This window comes from Anthonomus grandis, chromosome 6 (assembly GCF_022605725.1).
Source record: "Anthonomus grandis grandis chromosome 6, icAntGran1.3, whole genome shotgun sequence".
NCBI classification, from domain to species: domain Eukaryota; kingdom Metazoa; phylum Arthropoda; class Insecta; order Coleoptera; family Curculionidae; genus Anthonomus; species Anthonomus grandis.
The window spans coordinates 30,185,520-30,206,174 of record NC_065551.1 but is presented as its reverse complement, the minus strand read 5'-3'; the positions used below and the strand labels follow the sequence as shown (position 1 = coordinate 30,206,174).

Here is a 20,655-nt window from a genome sequence, read left to right as displayed (position 1 = left end):
TAACATTTTTCGGTCAAAAGTATTTTCAATTTACGTTTAAAAGTGTCAATACATGTTGCCTCCCTGATTCCACCTGGCAAACGATTGAAAATTTTGATTTCCTCGTAGAAAATAGATTTTTTAGTTAATGTGGAGGAGGGGATTGGAAGATTTAGATCGTTCACTTGACGCGTTAAGTATCTTGGATTTGGGGTTATAAATTTAAAGCAAAAAGTAAGCAGGCCACTTCCTGAATGTAGAGAAGATAGTGTGTATGCCCAGCCTAACAAATAATGGGCGACAGGAATCTCTTGGTTTAGCCCCACAGATGTAACGTAAAGCACGCTTCTGTAAAACAAGCAGCATTTGTAGAAGGTAGGCAGCTGCATTACCCCAGAAGCAAATGGCATACCTAAGGTGGGATTCAATTAATGAAAAATATACAGATCTTCCAAACTCCAGGGTAGCCGCTCTGACAGCAAAGCAACCTGCAGACACCTTTTTGCAACTACCGAGGATATGCTCTTCGAATCTGATTTCTCTGTCAATGAATATACCCAAAAATTTTGTATTATCAAACTGCTGAACTACTGAATTAGAAAAAGGCACGTGGTCTAGAGCACACTTAAAACACAATAATTTGGTTTTTTGAGGATTTAGTGACAGCAAGTTTGATTTAAACCAGAGATTTACTGCCTGAAGATCAGTTGCTAATGTAGTTCGCAGAGTATCTGTGTCTGGGCTGTGCCAAAGAAGTGTGGTATCATCGGCAAATAGAGTAAATTTCCCCCGTACATTAAGATTGTTAAGATCATTTATGTATAGGAGAAAAAGTATAGGCACCAAAACTGAACCCTGAGGAACTCCCAAGGTGATAGGATGGTAATCAGAGTACTTAGATCCTACAAGCACTCGTTGTTGCCGATCTTGCAGATAGGAAGCAAACCAAGAAGATGAAACTCCCCGAAATCCATAATGATGAAGCTTCCTCAGTAGAATCCTGTGGCAGACGCAATCGAAAGCCTTGGACAAATCACAAAAAACTGCCGCCGAAACTCCACCAGCATTTATCTGGGAGTAAAGCTCATGAAAAAAAATTAAACATGGCATCATTGGTACTGGTATTTTCACGGAAGCCAAATTGAAGTCTGGTGAGGATGTTTTTGGACTTTAAAAAGGACATTATTCGATTTTTAACCAGTTTTTCGATTACCTTTGATAGCGTAGACAAGAGAGAGATGGGACGAAAGTTGGAAGGATTATCAAGAGCTCCACCCTTGTGAATTGGGATAACTTTAGCTGATTTTAGGCAAGATGGGAATATCCCCTTGCTCCAAGAAAGGTTAATTGCGTCAACTAGTGCCTTTAGTTTCAGACATTGTTTTTCTCTTTATTTTTATGAATGGGTGTGAAATATGAGAGTTTCCATATATCAGGAAATTGAGATTGATAATTATTTGGACCATATACTAGAGAAAACAATTTTGCAAAGACCTAAGGTTGCACAAAGTGTCACAGAATAAAGTGTCTTTCACATGCAGACATTTAAAGGCAAGAATCCCAGAATATTGTTAGAATTACACCACACAATGTTTGGAATTTTATATTATCTGTATCATAAGTACTGTCAAAGGTTCTTGATCTGCTTAACTGTTCTGATGGTAATATACATTTTTATTATTTCTTTTAATGTTTGAAATTCCTTGTTCCCTACTAAGTCCAGGGCTCTCAGAGTTATATGACTGATAGGATGTCCTGGAGGAGACAACAGAGATATCCATCACATAACTTTTCTTTTGTAAAATATATTTTTTTAAAAATTCTGAATACAATTTCACAAGGTTTAGATATCCTCTGTCATTATTAACATTAGACTTGTCTTGAAGTTTGTAGTTTTCAAAAGAAAATCTGGAATTTATTAAAATAAAACATTTATCATCATATCAGAAACATTCATCATTATATCATAAAAATTTAAAAACTTCTGACACTATAATAACTAGCAACATATTATGGTGCATACAGCTATCAAGATAGACAAAACATTGAATAAGGGTTTCCAATAAATTCCATTCAAAAACTTAATTAATCTTCTATCTAATCTTTTATTCTGTAAAATAGATTTACTATTAGGACCATTTTTATAGACTCTTTTTGAAATAGGTAAATAAAACAAACAGGAAATTTATAAAACATTTTTATTAAGTCAAATAGTGACTGTAAAATCTAAATTTATTAAAATTAATATATTTATCTGATTGCAACTTATATTAAATGTGCGATATCTTTAGGCATATAGAAATAACTATTTTCAACCTAAGTTGTAAGTAATAGACCTCTCTGCAACCTATAAGACTATGTTATATTAATATAGGTACAGAGAACTCTAAAATATTTGCTAGTAAAATTTATTTTGATATTTAGTCGATGGTAAAATCAGAAAATGGCGCCACTGTAAAGTAGTATTTCAACGGATTTCTATATGACTACCTTCCTATATCACAAAAATTAAAAAATAATGTTTTATTAAGCGCACAATAACATGTGCTAACAATACTTAACAAATATATCACGAATTCTATTCTACAAAACTGTTATTTTCCATTGTTTGTTTTTTTTTTAAATATATAACAGAGTAGACCCCCAGGCAATAGAAAGAAAATTGTTTTACAAAGTAAATATAAGATCGGAAAACTTCTATCAACTTAAAAATAATAGAGAAAGTCTTGTTATTTACAAGACTTTTTTTTAACAGTACATTACGTAACAAACTATAATGTATATAAAAAAAAATGAAGCCTTTTTCTATTATTTTAATTCTGCAGCCCTTTTTGAACTCTCAGATACAATAATAGAGTATGTTATATAATAGAGATACACACAAACGTTTGTTTTCTAAAGTTAAAATCTTAGGTACAAGTTTTATTTTGTTAAACATCCAATGTCACTAACTTGCACAGATATTCTGTGAACGTTTTGTGGGTACATATTTTATTCGAGACTTAACTACTATTTAACGAAATTGAGAATCAAATATGTTTGGTTTACTGAACGTGAATATGAAGCAAATAAGACAAGTTTAAACTGCTTATGTCCCACAAAACGAAGATTTGTTCCCTGCATACGACTCCTTACAATGTCTTAATTATCAGACTCTCAGCAAACTTAAAATTACTTCACTTCATTGTCGAGATCAATACGATTTTACACCTTGAGTGCTATAAGGATTATGCAAAATCTTACATCAAATATTAAACAAAAATGTCATCTATGAAATCGTTAATGTTCATTTTCAATTCAACATAGATTACCAATAATTAGTGTTTTAACTTGGATATAATGTTATTAGTGTTATAATCCCTGGACCCCTTTTTTAGATTATTTTTTTTGCCCTCCCCCCCGTTTTGGTCGGAAGATATTAAACAATGGTAAAAGTTACAAATAATATTAAATTCTTATGTAGAACTCACAGTCATGCATATTGATAAAATACAGCCAACCGCAAACAAACGTATAAGTTATAATTTACCAGTCTTATCAAAAGTTCTTTCATCTATGCTGTATTTTTATCAAAAACCCGAAACGATCACAACAACGTCTAAATATTATATTATGATAATGCCAAGTAAGAACAAAACAGTAAATAAACTTAAGACTTTTATCGAAAAAGTAAGATATTTTTTTTTGTTTTCGATGCTCTATGTGGATAGATTTAGCACCAGTGATGTAAACAAGTGTTTAATAAATAAAGATTCTAAATAATGCTTTTCTTAACATAACAGGCTGTAATTCTCATGAAACAAAAATTATTATGAACTATATTTTGATTAGGGGCTTTTGTTGCCACAGCTCTGAAACACCCTGTATTCATTAAATTCAATAATAGAGAGGTTTTAATCGGAACATGATTTTTTTTGTTATTCATAAGGTTTGTTTCCCTTTGTGAATCATATGGGGTTTTTTCAAAAAGAAAAAGCATTTTTCAATAAAAAAAACCTTAACTGACATTTCTGCTCTTTTCCTGACTGAGACAGTTGGAATATCTCTTGGTAATGAAGTATACAGGAAGTTGAAGAAATAATAAAAAATAAAACTAAAATAGACTTCTTGGAAGAAAAAATTACTTTTAAAAATACTTCAATCCTTGAAGAGATTTCTTCTTCTCATAAAATAATAGAAAAAATTGTTTTTTTAATCTAAATAAAAATAAAACTTTAAATCAATTAAGTTTTTATTTATTTATTTTTTAAAGGCTTAAACATGTATTAAACATACTAGTATATACTGCCTGCCCTGAATCTGATCAGAGAAAGGGTTTTTTCAACTTGTGTCTATTTTAAATCAATCAAGTATCAAGAACTAAAACCTCTTGGAAAATTTGATTCTTTTTTTTTTAATTTTTTGCTTTATTATCTCAACTTTATTTCATTACAATTAAAAAATTATTAACGCATTATTTCAAGTACGTGAAAAAAAATACCTCAACCACCTAGGAAAACTCTTTAAAAATTACTTTTGTTACCTGAATAAAGTTGAATGTTACTATGTGCTTAGAAATTTTAATGATTATATATCGAGGGCCGGAAGGCAGGACCTCGAAACCCGCAAAATTTATTAAAATGGGATTTTGATATATTTCTTTTCAGAATTAGTCTTGCCATCTATTGAAAAATACTCAAAAAAAAAATCGTTAAGCAGAATTTAAAAGAAAACATAACCTCGTATCTATTTCGCGCCAAATTGTTGCAAATTGTCCACATTACCTCGTAACCGCTCAGTTTCCCGTAAACGGTTGTGGTGTCCAGAGGTAAGTCCAAAATAACTTCTTTTATATCATTGAATTTTCTTTTTATTTTACATGGTGTGATCTTATTTGGAAACATGTACGTTTAACTAATGTAATTTTAAATGTTAATGGCAATTTTAGTCAGTAATTTGCTAGTAATTAGTCACATTTTTTTGATGTTTCAGTTACGAGGTCCTGCCTATTATCTCCTATTGTGGTTACGAGGTACTGTTTTTGTGTTTCTGCACTTCAGAGGTAAGTAAAACTTTATATTATGCCTAAGACTACAGTTTTTTTAAAAGCCGATAAGAAATACTGCCATTGTTAGTTATTTTTTTGCTAAGAAAAATTTTCTTCCATTTAATTTTTTGCCTGGCAACAGAAAATTACTGTTAGGATTTTAAGAAAAAAATTAAAATATTTTGAACAATAAATTAATTAAAAGAATAAGGAGAAACTAGTGTTTTTAAAATAGTATCTATTTTAAGAACTTTTACGTTTTTTGGAAAAACAGTATGTATGTAGCTATACCCCGTAAGAAAAGGTACTTAATACATTTTCAAACTTTGTTTTGCTAGCCTTGGCTTGTGCCTCGAAAGGCAATTTTAAAGATCGTGTGGGAATGTCCACCTTTTCCTACTAGATTTCCTACTACAATTTTACTAGATATACTAACACATGTGTATCTCTTATAGGCTGATTTTCCCACACGACAGCTAAAGATGTCAAGCCGAACAAGAAAAATTATGATGAATGCACTGGCTCTTCAAAGCCCAAGCGTAGATCAAGAAAATCTCCCAGGCAGAGCCAATTTAAGCGATTCTTTTAATAGTTTCAATATCTTTGCTGAAGCTTTAAGTCCCGAAGATGTAGCGGTAATGATCCAGGAGGCAGAGATAGTTCTTGCAGATGACTTTAGCATGTCCTAGCATCAACTCGAAAGCACTTTGGAAACCTCTGAGATGAGAAGTTCAATTATAAAGGAAAACCCAAAAGAACAAAAAAGTTGCCTGATGGAAGACGCAATTCAAAAAGGGATAGTTCTTAGAAATGAGCTTTGTATTTCCCAGCAGCAACCAGAGAGCACTTTAGAGACTTCTGAGATCGAAATTTTAACGCCAAAAGAACGGCAAAGTGATAAAATAAGTTTGATAGACGCAGAAATTCAATCAGATCCAGAATCAATGGCCACAGGAGACGCGATTGAAGATACGAACACGCCTGACGATAGTGTGCTAGAAAACAGCTCCAGTTCAGAAGATAAAACGCAATTAGAAATAAAGAAACGGACCAAAGTCCAAAGAAAAAGAGAAGTCAACAAAAAACAAAGAATGAGTGGAGGGAAATACATTGGATTTAGGAAACCGAGGGGTCAAAACAATACTTTTCATGATACTCCACGAGAAGAAAGACGTCTAAAGCCTCGATGCAATTGCAAAGATCCCTCAAAACAGTGCCGAAAATTTACGGATGATGATAGAAAAAATATTTTTTCCAAATTTTGGTCAGAGATGTCCTGGGAACAAAGAAAAGTGTTTGTAGCAACCACAGTAAAGGTATGTGACAGGAAAAGGCCTGAAACAGAAAATTCAAGACGGTTCATAACATTGAAATACCATCTTATTTTAAGCAATGCTCACCTTCCAGTTTGTAAGTCAATGTATCTTAATACTTTAAGCTTAGGAGAATGGTCTGCAAGATCTTGGGCTTTATCGGCAAATCATAGGATAGTAAAAGCACGTGATACCCAAGTGAAGCGTTTAGATATTTTTAAGGAAGATAGAGAATTTTTAGACACATTTTTAATTAAATTAAATAAATTACCATCCCATTACTGTAGGAAGGATACAGACAGGCTTTATCTAGAGCAAAATTTTTAGTCTTGGAACGATTTGTATAAAGTTTACCAACAGGAATGTCAGACTGAAAATCGTAAAGCTCTTTGTTTTAAGCTATTAAGGCAGGTTGCTACATCAATGAAGATTGCTATTTTTTCTCCTCAAAAGGATCAGTGCGATCTTTCTTTTATGTTTAAAAATGGAAACGTATCTGATGAAGACTACAATAAGCACATAGATGCGAAAAATAGGGCCAGAGCTGAGAAAGATAAAGCAGATGCACTATTGGAAAGATGTAACGTTATTACAATGGATGTACAAGCTGTTAAGCTATCGCCTCAGATTGCAGCGAGTACACTGTATTACAAAACTAAATTGTGTTCTCACAATTTCATTATTTACAATTTGGCTACTAAAAAAGTAGTTTGCTATTGGTATAATGAAACTCAAGCAGATGGACAGGCCTCAACATACGCATCTTTTTTGCTTGATTTTCTTGAAGAAAAATTTCTTAGTGGTGGTGACAAAAAACCCTCTTATAATATACTCCGATGGGTGTACTGCTCAGAATAGAACTGCGATTTTGGCCAATGCTTTATTATACCTGAGTGAAAAATATGATATCAAAATCACCCAAAAATTCCTTGAAAAGGGTCATACTCAAATGGAGTGTGACTCAGTGCATAGCGCAATAGAAAAGCGACTTAAAAACAAAGAAATATACTTACCTAGTGATTATTTGAGAATTACATGCGAAGCCAGACATTCGACACCATACGTGGCAAAAACGAAAGATTTCGATTTTTTTAGGGATTTTAGTAGAAAAGACCTATTGAAATATAGGTCGATAAAACCATCAAAAACCTCGCTTGTGACGGATATTCGAGCATTAGAGTATTATGGAGGTCTTATCAAATTTAAACTGGATTTTAACGATGAATTATTTTATGATATCTTCAATCGTCCAAATAAAATCAAAAATTTTGAGCTTATTGAATTTCCCGCCCTATATAAACAGAAAAATAAAATAACCAAAACGAAGTATGACCATCTTCAAGCAATAAAAAAATGTATACCTCAAGATTGTTGGCCATTTCACGATAATCTGCCTTTTGATGCAAAATGATTATCTTGTTGTATCGACAATATTTTAACGAAGTTTCTATTTTCTGTGATTACAGTTTTTACTTAACAATAGAATATTTTTGGTTTTATTTAGAATTGAAGTTTATTTTATTTAATAATATTCTGTGTATTTTGTAAGCATAAAATTTGTTTTAGTTTCTATTATTTACTGGTTTTTCAATAAACAATGTTATGGATTAATGAATTTCGTGTTACTGTTCTTTGTGCATTACCTCGTAAGCAGCACTTTTAAAAATGCAGTACCTTGTAACCGACATAAATGTTTCTGTAAATAAAAATTAATTCAAATTTGTATCTTATTATATTTTCGCATTAATTTTAAATTTAACTTAAAAGCAAAAACGCGGAGAATTTTTTTTTTCTGTATTTTAATTGATTTTTCTTCTCTCCTGTAAAATTCTTACTTTAAGGGTTACGAGATCCTGCCGCCCAGCCCTCGATATGCATTGTAATTTAGTACGTTGTATATATACTGCATATATTTTACTATTTTGTAATTTACATCAATAAATTATTGATTAGTTAATTAATAGATATTGCTCATTGCATCAGTTAATTCTACTGTCTAAGTCAGTAATTGATTTTCCTTATTAATTCCACGCAGTGTAGTTTAAAAGTAAAAAAGTTGAAGATTAAGAATAATTAATAGTTTAAGTACATAATATAATAATTTAGCCCAAGAACATTTATTTTTTTCATTTCTTCATTTTTTCTTCATCAATGAAAAAGGTTTATTTCAATATTTTAAACAATATTTTCTATAACTTAAAGTTAGTTTTCATTTCATCATATATCGGTACACAGTATGCTTTTTAAGCAATTAAAAAGATTATTATTCTTGCAAGTAATTGAATTAATTTTTTATTAATTCGCTGTGAAGTGGTTTAATAGAGGTTGAAGAAGAATACAAGAACTGACATAATAAAGAAAAATTCATGAAAAAAAATCTGCATTTCACATCCCCAAAACCTGTTCAAGTCTGTTAAGAAAGGCATTAAATTAAAAGGTTTATGAACAAAATGATGTAGGAAGTTCCTTTTAGCTGCTCAAAACAGATCGTTAACCAATTAAATATCAACTAATTTTTAAACGCAATCGGTTACCAATTATTACAAAAAAAAACAATCCTGGTCATTTCACAGAGCTATACATAATATGTATATCAGTTCTACACACTTAGTAGTGTTACTTAAATTTACAATTTACATAACTTTGTACAACATCTACATAGTATACATAATATGTAAAGATGAAAGCCAAAAAAACCGTTTTGTAAAATGTTTCTCCAGAAGGCAGTGTGTGTTTTTCAAAAAATCTATTTTTCACCATGTAGATGCTTGTACAATATAAAATTTCGTTTTGAAGCAAAATTTTTTTTATATAGTTTTTGTACTTTAGTATACACATCAGTGGCGTACCGCTTTAGGTCATTATTTGTAGGATAATAAGTTGTCCTGGTCTTTTATCTTTTTTTACAAATTGATATGAAATATGAGCCGTTAGGATACCAAAAATAATTGACTAATTTTGTAAAAATGGGTTTGAAAAGTAATTATACCCATAGTGAAGAAGTCACTTGTGTCGGTTGTTAACGTACGCCACTGTAAATTCAATACATTATTACAAGGTTAATTTAAAGCATCTAGAAAAATACTAAGCATACGATAGTTAGGTTTAGAAATATCTATATATCACAAAACAAATGTAAGGGTGTCACTGAAAAACTGACTGAATAAGACTGATGGTTACAGTACAATTTTTAAAAAACATTTTAATATTTAGAGCCAATTGATTTATCGTGGGATAATTTGCCAGAATAACTGCTTCTGGGTCAACTCTAGAATTTTTTGTTGGCATATCTTGGCTTGCTGGCGAGGAACTTTTGTGGTCCCTACTTAAAGACTTCTTGGCTGCCTCTGGTTATGGCTTCTGAATATTCCTGGGGATTCTTGGGGCCCTCATTTAAGGTGATGATGATCTTTTTCACTCTCCAATATGAGATTATCTTAAACGCACTTGAGCGAGATCGTGCATTTTTCCTGGTCACTACCATAGTGGCATTTCTTTGGGCCCTGGGTTTACTTGCTTCTGGTTTCTTTGGATCTCTACACTTTTGCAAAACACCTTCAAGAGATTGGAGATTGAACATCGCCTTGTCCGCTAATGGCATAATAACCAGAACGAAAGAGATTTATTTGGCATTGAAGTTAGATGGAGCTACAGAGATTTAAGGTCCTATTGGATAGATGATTCCTCACACTGTTACTGACAATATGTTTTCGTTGTCATGTAATAACGTCATACTGGCTTTTGTGTTAGATTTTCCGCCGAAATCGAAGCACTCAGGTTTCTCCATCGTTGTTGGAAACTTCAACTTCGTCTACTGGAAGTCGCTGCATTAGTTCGTGTAAAGTGCACCTCCTTAGCCTCCCTTTCGGCTATAGTTTTTCTTTCTTATCATTCTCTCTCTCTTAGTGATGATCTACTTCCATGCAAGTAAGCCTGTCCCGCAGAGCGGAGTTTTTCGTCATTTGGCAATCAGCTTGGTCTGTAAGGGCATATCGATGAAGCCACGCATTTTCCAAAAGACAGCACAGGACATATTAAGTCTACCAATAAGGGAATAAATATTTATTTACTCCTTTTCAGTTCATCAGGTTGTTTTGGTAGAATTTGTAATTGAAGTTAAAGACCTTTTGAGCAAGGCACAGTTTAAGGAGGCACGAGATTACTGTTAATGACTTTATTTGAAGTTTTATTCAGAGGACCTTTTCTTAAGAGATTATTAACATCAAAGGAAACTAGTATATATTTGGGGGTGAAGCCTATAAAGGTAGTGATAAGTTTTAGGACAAAGTTCGATAAGAAGGAAACTGGTATGTTGTTCGGTTCCTGGATATCAGAGCTGGATAATATAATGCTCCTTACGTTTTCTTTCGGAAGAGTCTTAAAATTTTTAATAATCAGTGTTGTAGAGAGAGAGAGTCACGGTGGTTTGTGAAATTGTCTTTTAGATATTGAGTTCATTACAAGGTGTTGTTGGAGACTAGTTCCACCAATGGCAAGCTCAATCGAAAACTCAAATTCCTGTGTGATGTATTTTGGAGAAGTGTTAAACCCTGCATTAAGAATGTTTATCTCAGCTTCATCAAAAACAATATCAGTGCTTGAGTTAGAACATTGAAAGGCCTTTCAATATTCTAAGGTGCTTGAGCCCGTCATATTTTAACTTTGCGATCTCAACCTCATCCTTTAGCTTGTTTAAGAAAATTATAGTGATTGATATAGTATTTGCAAAATTGGATTTAAGTTTACAGTTATTAAAGGTGAACTTAGCGTACTATTTGCATATTTCAGATCTTACGAGTCGAAATTTCAGAGCTGACTTATATTGGGGGAGGGACATTCTTGGAGGTCTAAAAGAGGGATAATAATTATCTAATCCATGCCATTTATTTATTATTTTTTTAAAAATCAAGAAGCAGTGTCGAGTAAAAATTGCTTGTAAAAAACAGAAAGTTTAAAGGTTAACCTAGGATCAACTATAATAATCTCTCGTAAAAGTGCAGGTTACATAACTCTTATAATTGAAGACCTTTCATTTAGCTCTAAATAGGTAAATCTAAAAAAATTTATATACCTTTGTCCTTAATCCGATGAGCAACACTCGATTAATAATTTATCTTATAATCTTCTACGTTTTAAGCGTAAAAATTTACGGTCTACCCACGATAAAAAAAAAATAACATCTACAGTTGCACCGTATCAACCTCATCTCTTTTATAAATCCAATTTCAGGTTTGCGTTTTTCATAAATTAACCTTTATCACCCTAAGGTTAAACTGTGGTTAGCCATAATTCACAGATTAACGAACATTCGTTAAACGCGAATTTAGACCGTAGAATATTTAACATCGCTGTCATAAATCTGAAATAATTAATTTATCTTTTTCTAGCCACTAAAAAATAAAAAAGTATTTTCTATAACAAGTGTGGAATCAGCAAAATTGTACAATACGGTGTAGAATTTTGAATTTCGCACATGACACATCCTGCACTTTTTGTACGACTATCAACTTATTTTAATTTTTTTTTAAATTCACATTTGTTGAAATAGTTAATCTTTTCGGGTCCAGTCGATCCATGTAAATATAGCCTTAAGGCTTTTCTCGACATCTAATAAGTTTGGAAAAGATGCCAAGCCACTTATCCATACTTGATCAAATTGGAAGAATGTGTATACACCTGAGCCTAAACAACCACGCCAAGTTGATGAAACACTTTCAACATAAAAGATGTACTTTTTAACATCCAGTAACGTTAATCAAATCAGTTTTTCAGCGACACCTAATTCATAGTAAAAAAAAAATGAAAGACACATAGTCTTTTCAAATGGTCTAACAGTACGCACGTTTCGAATCGTATAATATGAATAAATTTCGTTTCCGTTCAACTAGGCTTACTTGACGATCCGTCGCCTTCATCCATATTCTCGGTACAACCGATCGTCTGATCGCTGACAGTTAAATTAATAACTGAGCAAGAGTAAGCGTCGATACAGCAACTGGTAGATCCGAACGTTGCCATCGATTGTTCCGACGTAATGGTGCAACATGGGGTACTGTCAGCACACAAGGGCGACGCTGATGCGTTCTCGGCCTCTTCTGGGGGCCATTGAGATGGAAGGCTTACGGGCCGGGGGGTCATTCTGGAATCCAGGGGCTGATTTGCTGGCTCGAGCCCCTTTAGCCTGTTTCACCAGCAAAAGACGGACAGTTCGCCTGTATGCTCATCGGTTGGACGCCAAGCGGTGACGGACTTAGATTTCAACTGCAACGAAAAAAAAAAACGAAATTTTTATTGGAAATTCAGTTTTTCTGTATTTTGAATTTAACCCAAGAAGTCTTACATTACTATAAGAGGAATTAAAGGAATTCAATTTTCTATTCTAGGACTATCATAAGGATATTTCAAATATTACACCTATAAAGGATATTGAATAATTAATAAACATCATTAATATATGTAGAGGAAAGAAGGGTAAGATGACGAATTGGCTAAAATAAAACTGTAGCAAGACTTGATGGAATAGCGACCCTGTCAAAAAATTTATTTTGACGCGTACTCCTTACCTAATTGGTTTGCCGCCGTTTGGACGTAGATCTTCAGTCAGGCTGCAAACAGCAAAGAGTATAACACCTGTCCTGCGTTATAATTTTAGTAAACGCAAAAATAACTTCTACGGATGGCTAGATGAGTGTTATCACTCTACCAACCATTACAAGCTATTTATGCATGTTTAAACTGTGATTTAGGAAACGAATTAATAAAACAGTTCATTTACTTTTGTCATTTCCACCGTTTTTGTTTGAAACAACGTAGGAGGGTAAGTTGGCGAATAACAAAGTAGGTAAGATGACGAATTCAAACAGAAAGAGAATTAATTTCAACGATAATAGGAGAATCTCGTCAACTAGCGCTCAACTTAAAAGCCAATATCTTGCCAGAGCTAGTGCCTGCAACTTCTGGAGTAAACGGCGCCAAGCCGTTATCACTAGTAGACAGTAATTCCATGCCTTCTTGTCAATTAATGAAGCTATCACAAACCCTAACCAAGAAAATCTAAATGACAATTGGATTACCTTCTCTACCTCATGCAATCGTAAAAAATAGACGTCGTAGAAAGAAACTAGCAAACCGGTGAAAGATGCTGGAAGAAAACGAAAAGGAAAAACAAGACAAAGAACAAAAAAAAACAATTGAAGTCACTTGCAAAGCCACATATACTGAAAATGACTAAATAAACATACAGTTAAAAAAATAAAACAAAGCAAAACCCAAAACGGTAGTTCGATAAGGATATAGATCTGAGAATTAAAAAAACGACGAAATGTGTTTGATTTGCAATGAAGAAGGCAAAAACAACGAGTTAAGGTTTCGATGTGACACGTGCTCTAAATGGGCTCATCCTGAATGCACGCATCTAAATTTAAAAGAAGCAAAGGCCAAAGTATGGATGTGCGACTTTTGTTAAAATTAGAATTAGAAAAAGTCGTTTAAATGAACAACCTGGTTTCGCAGCACATTTCTATCACCAATGGCACTTCCAATAATATTTTGATGCTTGAAAAAGACACCCACATAGTGTCAAAATGTTGCCAAAAAAATAAATAATTGGATAAAAACTATATGGCCTTTTTCTGCAGCTTACCAAATACAGTTCGTCAGCTTATCAACCCTTGTAGGTAAGATGACAAACATTGCATCTTTTTGAAAAAAATTAGATGACAAAAATGTGTTTAGCTAGAGCTATGATATTTTGTAGGTCGATTATTGTGACAAGTAGATTTTAAAATATCAATAAATAAATATTTTTAGTTCGGAAAAAGAAGTGTAATCTGGATGTTAGCCAGCAGTTCACCAACTTACCCTCCGCTATTCCCCTACTTGTAATAAAAGTTTAAGATAATCTGCAAACAGATGTTAATGTAGATGTTAAGAATTAATGATACAGCTGATGATTAGAGGGAACAATAAAGGGCCACAGTGGGAACCTTGTGGGACTCCAGACAGTATGTAAAAAGCCATTAGCATTAAAACATATTTGATCTAACAACAAAATTACATAAAAAACAGTAGTTAAGTGTGAGAATAAACTGTTGATAAGGAACATATTTCTAAATAAAAGGAACATTTATCTCATACTAAAAGAAATTTCATTTAAATATACCATGATAAAAAATGTTAAACAAAGATATTTCACTGTTCGAGAAATCATAATTTATTTGCACCCCCTTTCGCAAATTAAATTTTATGCAGTTCTTTAGCTGGTATTGTTTTAATAACATGAATTAAAGGTCGCTGCGATATTGAAGAAAATATGCAATAGCTCGGCTTTCAGGAATGAATAAACAGGAGCGTCTTTGAGATTTTATCGCTTATAGGAGCGAAATTGTGAACTGTGTCTCTAGTAATTAAGAAATCAAAAAATTAGAAGAGTATGGAAATAAAATGATGTTTTTCGGGTATAATTAGACACATTACGAGAGAAATGTTGCAGCCGATCCAAACCCTATTTAGAAAATTAAAGATGTATAAATAAAAAAAGATGTATAAATAAGAATTCGACTTTTCAACTTATTTTCTATATCATCGGTTCATTTTCTAAATAGTGTTTAGATCGGATGTGCTATCATAAATTCGCACTTAATATTAGAAAACGTAGCTTTATGGTGATTTCTAATAACAATGCATGGTTAAATCAATCTCTGAACCTGGAGAGATGTACATTAAGGAAAAAAATTGCATAAGATATTTTGGTTAGACATAGACGAGAGTCTGACCTGGGTTAATTGCAGTAGATGTATTAGGAAGAGTTGCGAGATATCTCAATGTGAAACAACGCAAAATGATCCATCTCACTTCTGAATTGTATAAGCCAAACAAAATCCTGGTTATAAACCTTTTATATGTTTTTCAAACTTGTTGTTTTATACATTATACTAGACTCTCGAATATTCACACTTCAACGAAGGAAGGAGGTCAAAGAAGCATGCGGTCAACAGGACTACAGTTATATAATAAGTTACCGCAATACCTACAAGTCCTACACCATATTTTATTTTAAGGTTCAACTCTAACATTTTTAATGGGTTTTTCTGACAGGTTATAATCATTGTTTCATCTCTGATAATCCTAAATGTTAATTACGAACCTCTAAAATTTATTTAATGTACTAATGATGAGTTGAAAGAAGCTTTTGCCAGCGGTACATTTGATGTTAAAAGAAACCGCAGAATAGATTGTTAATGGAGGGAAGGAATATGACTAGGAACTCACACCAAAGGCACCACACTGGTTAACAAGTTTTTAACACCAGTTAAAAATTGCAGAGTTTCAAGGAATGTTATGCCATGTGTAAATTAATAAATCAAATTTTCACCATATTTCTCAAATCCAAAGTCCGCTCCTGGACCTCCCAAAAAAAAAAAACCGCCAAGAAATTTGAGTCGAGCACTTTTAATCCATGCGCGCGGTCGTTTTGTATCTTTTTTGTCATTATCCGGTGAAAAGTGCTGAAAAACGCGTTCTGCCTACTTCAAATATTTTTCGAGCACTCAAAAATTGCGATATGACTTTACGCTGAAATGACCCGTTTTCAGGTTCCGGGGAGGGTTTTTCTTTTTATCTTTTTTTTCTGGTATTGTTTTCTTGCCGGGTTACATAAACTTGACTTTTTTCTCTCATTTGCGAACATCGCCGGAGCGCGGTAATCATGAGGGCATTTACTTTCATGTCGAAATTATATATTTTAACGTCTTGCACCAGTTGCACCCAGGAGGGGGTCGGCATGGGGGATAAAAGAAGAGAGGGAAGACAAATGCTTTGTCTGTTTTTAAAAAGCTGACATTTCAAAAAGAATATCCGGTTTCAACGGATACGGTAGAAACGCAGCGGTACCGCAGCGGTACTTAAATGTATCGCGATACACTTTCCGGTTGTAACGTGCGTTTTTAGTCATTTTCACCCAAATTATTTCATTAAATATCTTGTTTTAACACACAGTTAACAATTCGCCAAATGATTTTTTAGACATTCTGTAATAATTGAAAAACTTATCATGATACTGTCGAATATTCGTATACTGACTCTCGCAAAAAATCTTCTGCTTCAAGAACCCAAATAATTCTTAGCAACGAAGACATTATCTCTATATGAAAGTCTCGATGCATTTCACGAAAATTTATCTACAAATTCTTCACTAGATTACTAGACCTATCGATCTATATTTCTTGTTTCAGACTGATCTGGTTAGAGTAACTTAAAGGTTCGATTAATTATCATAACCTTTTGCTTATAAATTAGGGATTACTTTTGATTGTAGCTTTGACTTCAAGACTCATCTAAATAATGTAGTTTTAGCTGCCTCTAAATCTTTGGGATTTATTATTCGCAATAGCAAAAATTTTGAAACACATTAAAAATTCTGTACTTTAGTTTTGTTAGATCCAACTTGGAGTATGGTTGTCTCATTTGGCATCCAATTTACTGGGTCGATATTATAAAGCTTGAGTCTGTGCAATTTAAATTTTTGAAATATTTTGCTTTCAAAGAGGACGGTGTTTATCCTGCTAGACAATGATCTTTTATTAGAAAGGTTTGAAATGGCAAACCAGAAGGCATATATTAGGAGTTACCTTTTTATATAAATTTTTAAATAATAAAATTGATTGTACCGAGTTACTAAATCAAATTAGGTACATAATTCCCAGGTTAAACGCAAGATGTTCCTTAACTTTTTATTGTCAACGTCCTAGAACTAATATTTTTATTGTTTACTTATTTTAAAGTTTAGGTTAGGGTTATGATGTATTAAGTAATTTTGTTAAAATATTTTTTGTTTATTTTTCTTCTTTGGTTTTTTTTTTGTTATTTTTTTATGAACTTTATCAAGATTTATTTATTTTTGTATTTTCTGTAACTGGGTGACTTGACCTGTTAGAAATGTATGACTATTTATTTATTATAAATATTTGGCAACTATAAATCAAAAACATTATTTCCCACAAAGTACTTTAATTCTTTTTTATTTTCTCCCTTTACATTCTTCTAGATTGCTGCAATCATGGAATGTCAATATATAATTGATAAAATATGGCGATTAAAAATAATAACTCGATTTAATGAACGCGTGTATAGCTCTAAAAGTTAAAAATAAAATTTTCGTCATGTTCAATAAAAACATAAAAATAATCCTTAAAAATGGCAGTTGGTATGGTGAAAATTGTATTTCTGGAGCAACTATAGCCTATTAAAAAAATAAGTTTACAGAATTTTACATACGTAATATATTTAAGACATACCAGTTGGTCTACATGTTACAGAGATGCTAAAATTTTTTTTCTGGATGCTTAAAGTAATTTTTTTAACGAAAAATCCACCTCTTCTGCTACCACCTTAAGAGCATAACAATTTGCTGATATTTTTCGATGCAATTGTGTGATATGACTTTCAAATTTTAGTTTATTGCCAATAAATATAGCTAAGAATCTCATTTTTCTAAACACATTATCTACATTGCATTTAAAATTAATAACACCAGTTTTTTTAAATATTAAAAAACAGCTTGTTACAATCACACGATTTTTTGATTTCAACAATATCTCTATTAAGTATGGAATTTAGATTTATTACATATGTGTCATACCACAAAACTGTTGCATCATCCGCACACTGAATAAATTTTTCCGAGATTCCATGATTGACATCAATATAAATGAGGAACAGAACTGGTTCAATAATTGCACCCTATGGTACACGTGAGTTGTGTACGATAGTACTTCTCTGATAGTTTCTACAGCAAATCCTTAAGACAAACACAGTCAAAAGCCTTGGTCAAGTCACAAAACACTGCTGCAGCAATATCGCCACTATTCAAGGTTAAAAACAAGGTATGAAAAGATTGCATCTGATATTCCCTTGGTACTTCCCTTGAAACCAAAATTGATCCAACAATTGGGAAGTGGACCAGTACTGAAAATTATTAATTGCAGATACTAGCACCTCCAGTGACATCAGGTAAATTAAAAATTAACCGTATTAAGTTCGTCCTAGCCAGATGTTCATTATAGCTCAAGTAGATCAGTAGGCAAAAGGAAAAATCAATATTGTCCATCCCTATACTCAAAAAACTTTTTCCAGTTAATATATTATCTTTTCCTGACATGAATATTTTGCACACTCTATAGGTTGTAATTTTATTGAAATACTTAAGTAATATTTTGCCAAGTACTTTAGGCTAATATTTTATCTTTTTCTGACCTGTATATTTTGTTCACTCTATAAGCTAGATCGGAGATATAGGACAAAAAAATGTAATTGGTATGTGAAAAAACGAAAAAAAACTGCTTTAAAAAAATATGTAATATAGATAAAATATAAAAGATGCGAAAATTTTAAAGATTTTATGAATACCAAATTCTCGGGACGTTTACTTCCCATTTTTCAATAGATTTAAATTTGACAAAAAGTAAATTTTTGAACTACTTAAATTTTATTTTTATAAATTAAATTTCAACGGCTTTGAAAAAAAATTAATATTTTTGAAACTTGCACAACAAACCGACCTGCTTGATTGGATAAAATATAAAATCACTTAAATACATCAAGAAATAGCCAATAATTCTATTGAAATAATTGTCATATCTTCCAGGAAATTAAATTGATTTTTTTTCTTGCACTTCCACTTGTCTGGAATACTAAGGTTTCAGACAAACTCATTGTAGAACATTTTTATTTATTTTAGGGAGTTACTATTAAAAAATAATGTTTTCATGTGATCATTTCACTTCAGGTTGACTAAAAATTTGCGAAAAATATCGCAGTTATAATTTTAAAAATAACAAATTTAATACACAAGAAAATTATAAAGTTATCGATCTTATAAATAAAAAATGAGGCCGAGACGTTTATTTTCGATTTACCCAAATATTTTAATTCTTGGCAAAAACTGTAATAAATTATTGACCTACTTAGTTCTCAACAGCTTTGCAAAAAAATATTTTTAAATCTTAGACAAACATTCCAACTGCTTGGAAAAATGGTCAGAATTGTTCGGATAAACTAGAAAATGATTTAAATACCACAAGAAATAATAAAAACTATTTAAATTGCTTGGAAAAAGAATCTTCAGCCATTCTTTCTAAATCCTTTTAGGTATTGATTTTCTTCTTACTCGGGAAAAATTAAAATATTAAGTTTAAATGAATAAGCAAATAATTGTCTGCCTTCCAGACAGCAGGAGTAATATTTCATCTTTTTCTGGTATTTTCGTTAAAGTAATTTTTATTTATTCCAGGCAGATATTGATTACACATTAATGATAATGATTAAAAAAATATTGTATTTCATCCAACTAGTGGAAGAAGAAATTAAATTGATTTTTATTAGCTTAGCTTTTTACACCGGAAGGACTAATTAAAACCTAGTACCAAATTGTGGGGTTATTTTATTTAGTTCGTAGTGGTTTAAACCAAGAAATTTAAGATGTATGATCTTAAGAATTTTATTTAGAGATTTAAACCTAGGATTAAATCTCTAAATGACAACTGACTTTTGAAAATGTATTATAGGGTGTATTATAATCTTGTGTAAAAAATTTTTTGATTATTTTATTCTAAATATCAGCCAGAATTGAATAGGTAAAAGTATAAAAATCATGAGAGTGAGAGAAATATGGACGGATGTGGATTTCAAAAACATTCTATACAGCAGTAAAGTCAGAAGAGCAAGGATAAATAAGTAATGTATTTCTGAGTGGATTATTATCAAACAATAGTCAAGAAGTAGTCAGTTATATGGAATACTCTGACTTAACTGCTGTGAAAAATTTAAGTCCAAGTTTGATGCCTTAATTTCTCGAGATCCAGTCTCAGTTAAAAGACAAGTAGCAGTCTCTTTATTTAAATTATGTAGCTGTGTAGAGTACAGAGTAGTTGGATCAATTTTTGGCATTCCTAAATCCTCAGTTAAGAAGTGTCTGTATAATGTCTACACATGCTAGAAGACTACCTGCACACGCCTAACTTCATAGAACCGAAAGAAATCTCGGCCTATTTTAAAAAAATACAACATTACGCATGTCACACCCTTTTTATACCATATACCTATAAAACCCCCAAGAGATGGCTATAGGAATTTTATTAATGGAAATGGATAGACATCATATAATGTAGAAGCAGTAGTTAGTTCATTTAAGCAGATTTTCGGAAGATATAATATGAAATGCAATATGTGATATTTAACTGTTACAATAAGGACCATAATATACTGGGAAGATTGTATTGTAACTACTGAATATTTGATAGCCTTAGAGTCTTGGATAAAGGAATAAAAAGAAATCAAGAA

General features: G+C 32.0%; 1 protein-coding gene across 1 annotated transcript in view; it reads right to left on the bottom strand.

The window, feature by feature from the left end:
• Positions 1-2,160: 2,160 nt before the first annotated feature.
• LOC126737096 (uncharacterized) overlaps positions 2,161-20,655 on the bottom strand; it is a 50,887-nt gene continuing 32,392 nt past the window's right edge. Inside the window, exon 6 of the mRNA XM_050441808.1 lies at positions 2,161-12,579. Within this exon, the coding sequence (XP_050297765.1) occupies positions 12,505-12,579 (75 nt within the window). The 3' untranslated portion in view covers positions 2,161-12,504. The remainder of the gene's footprint in view (positions 12,580-20,655) is intronic.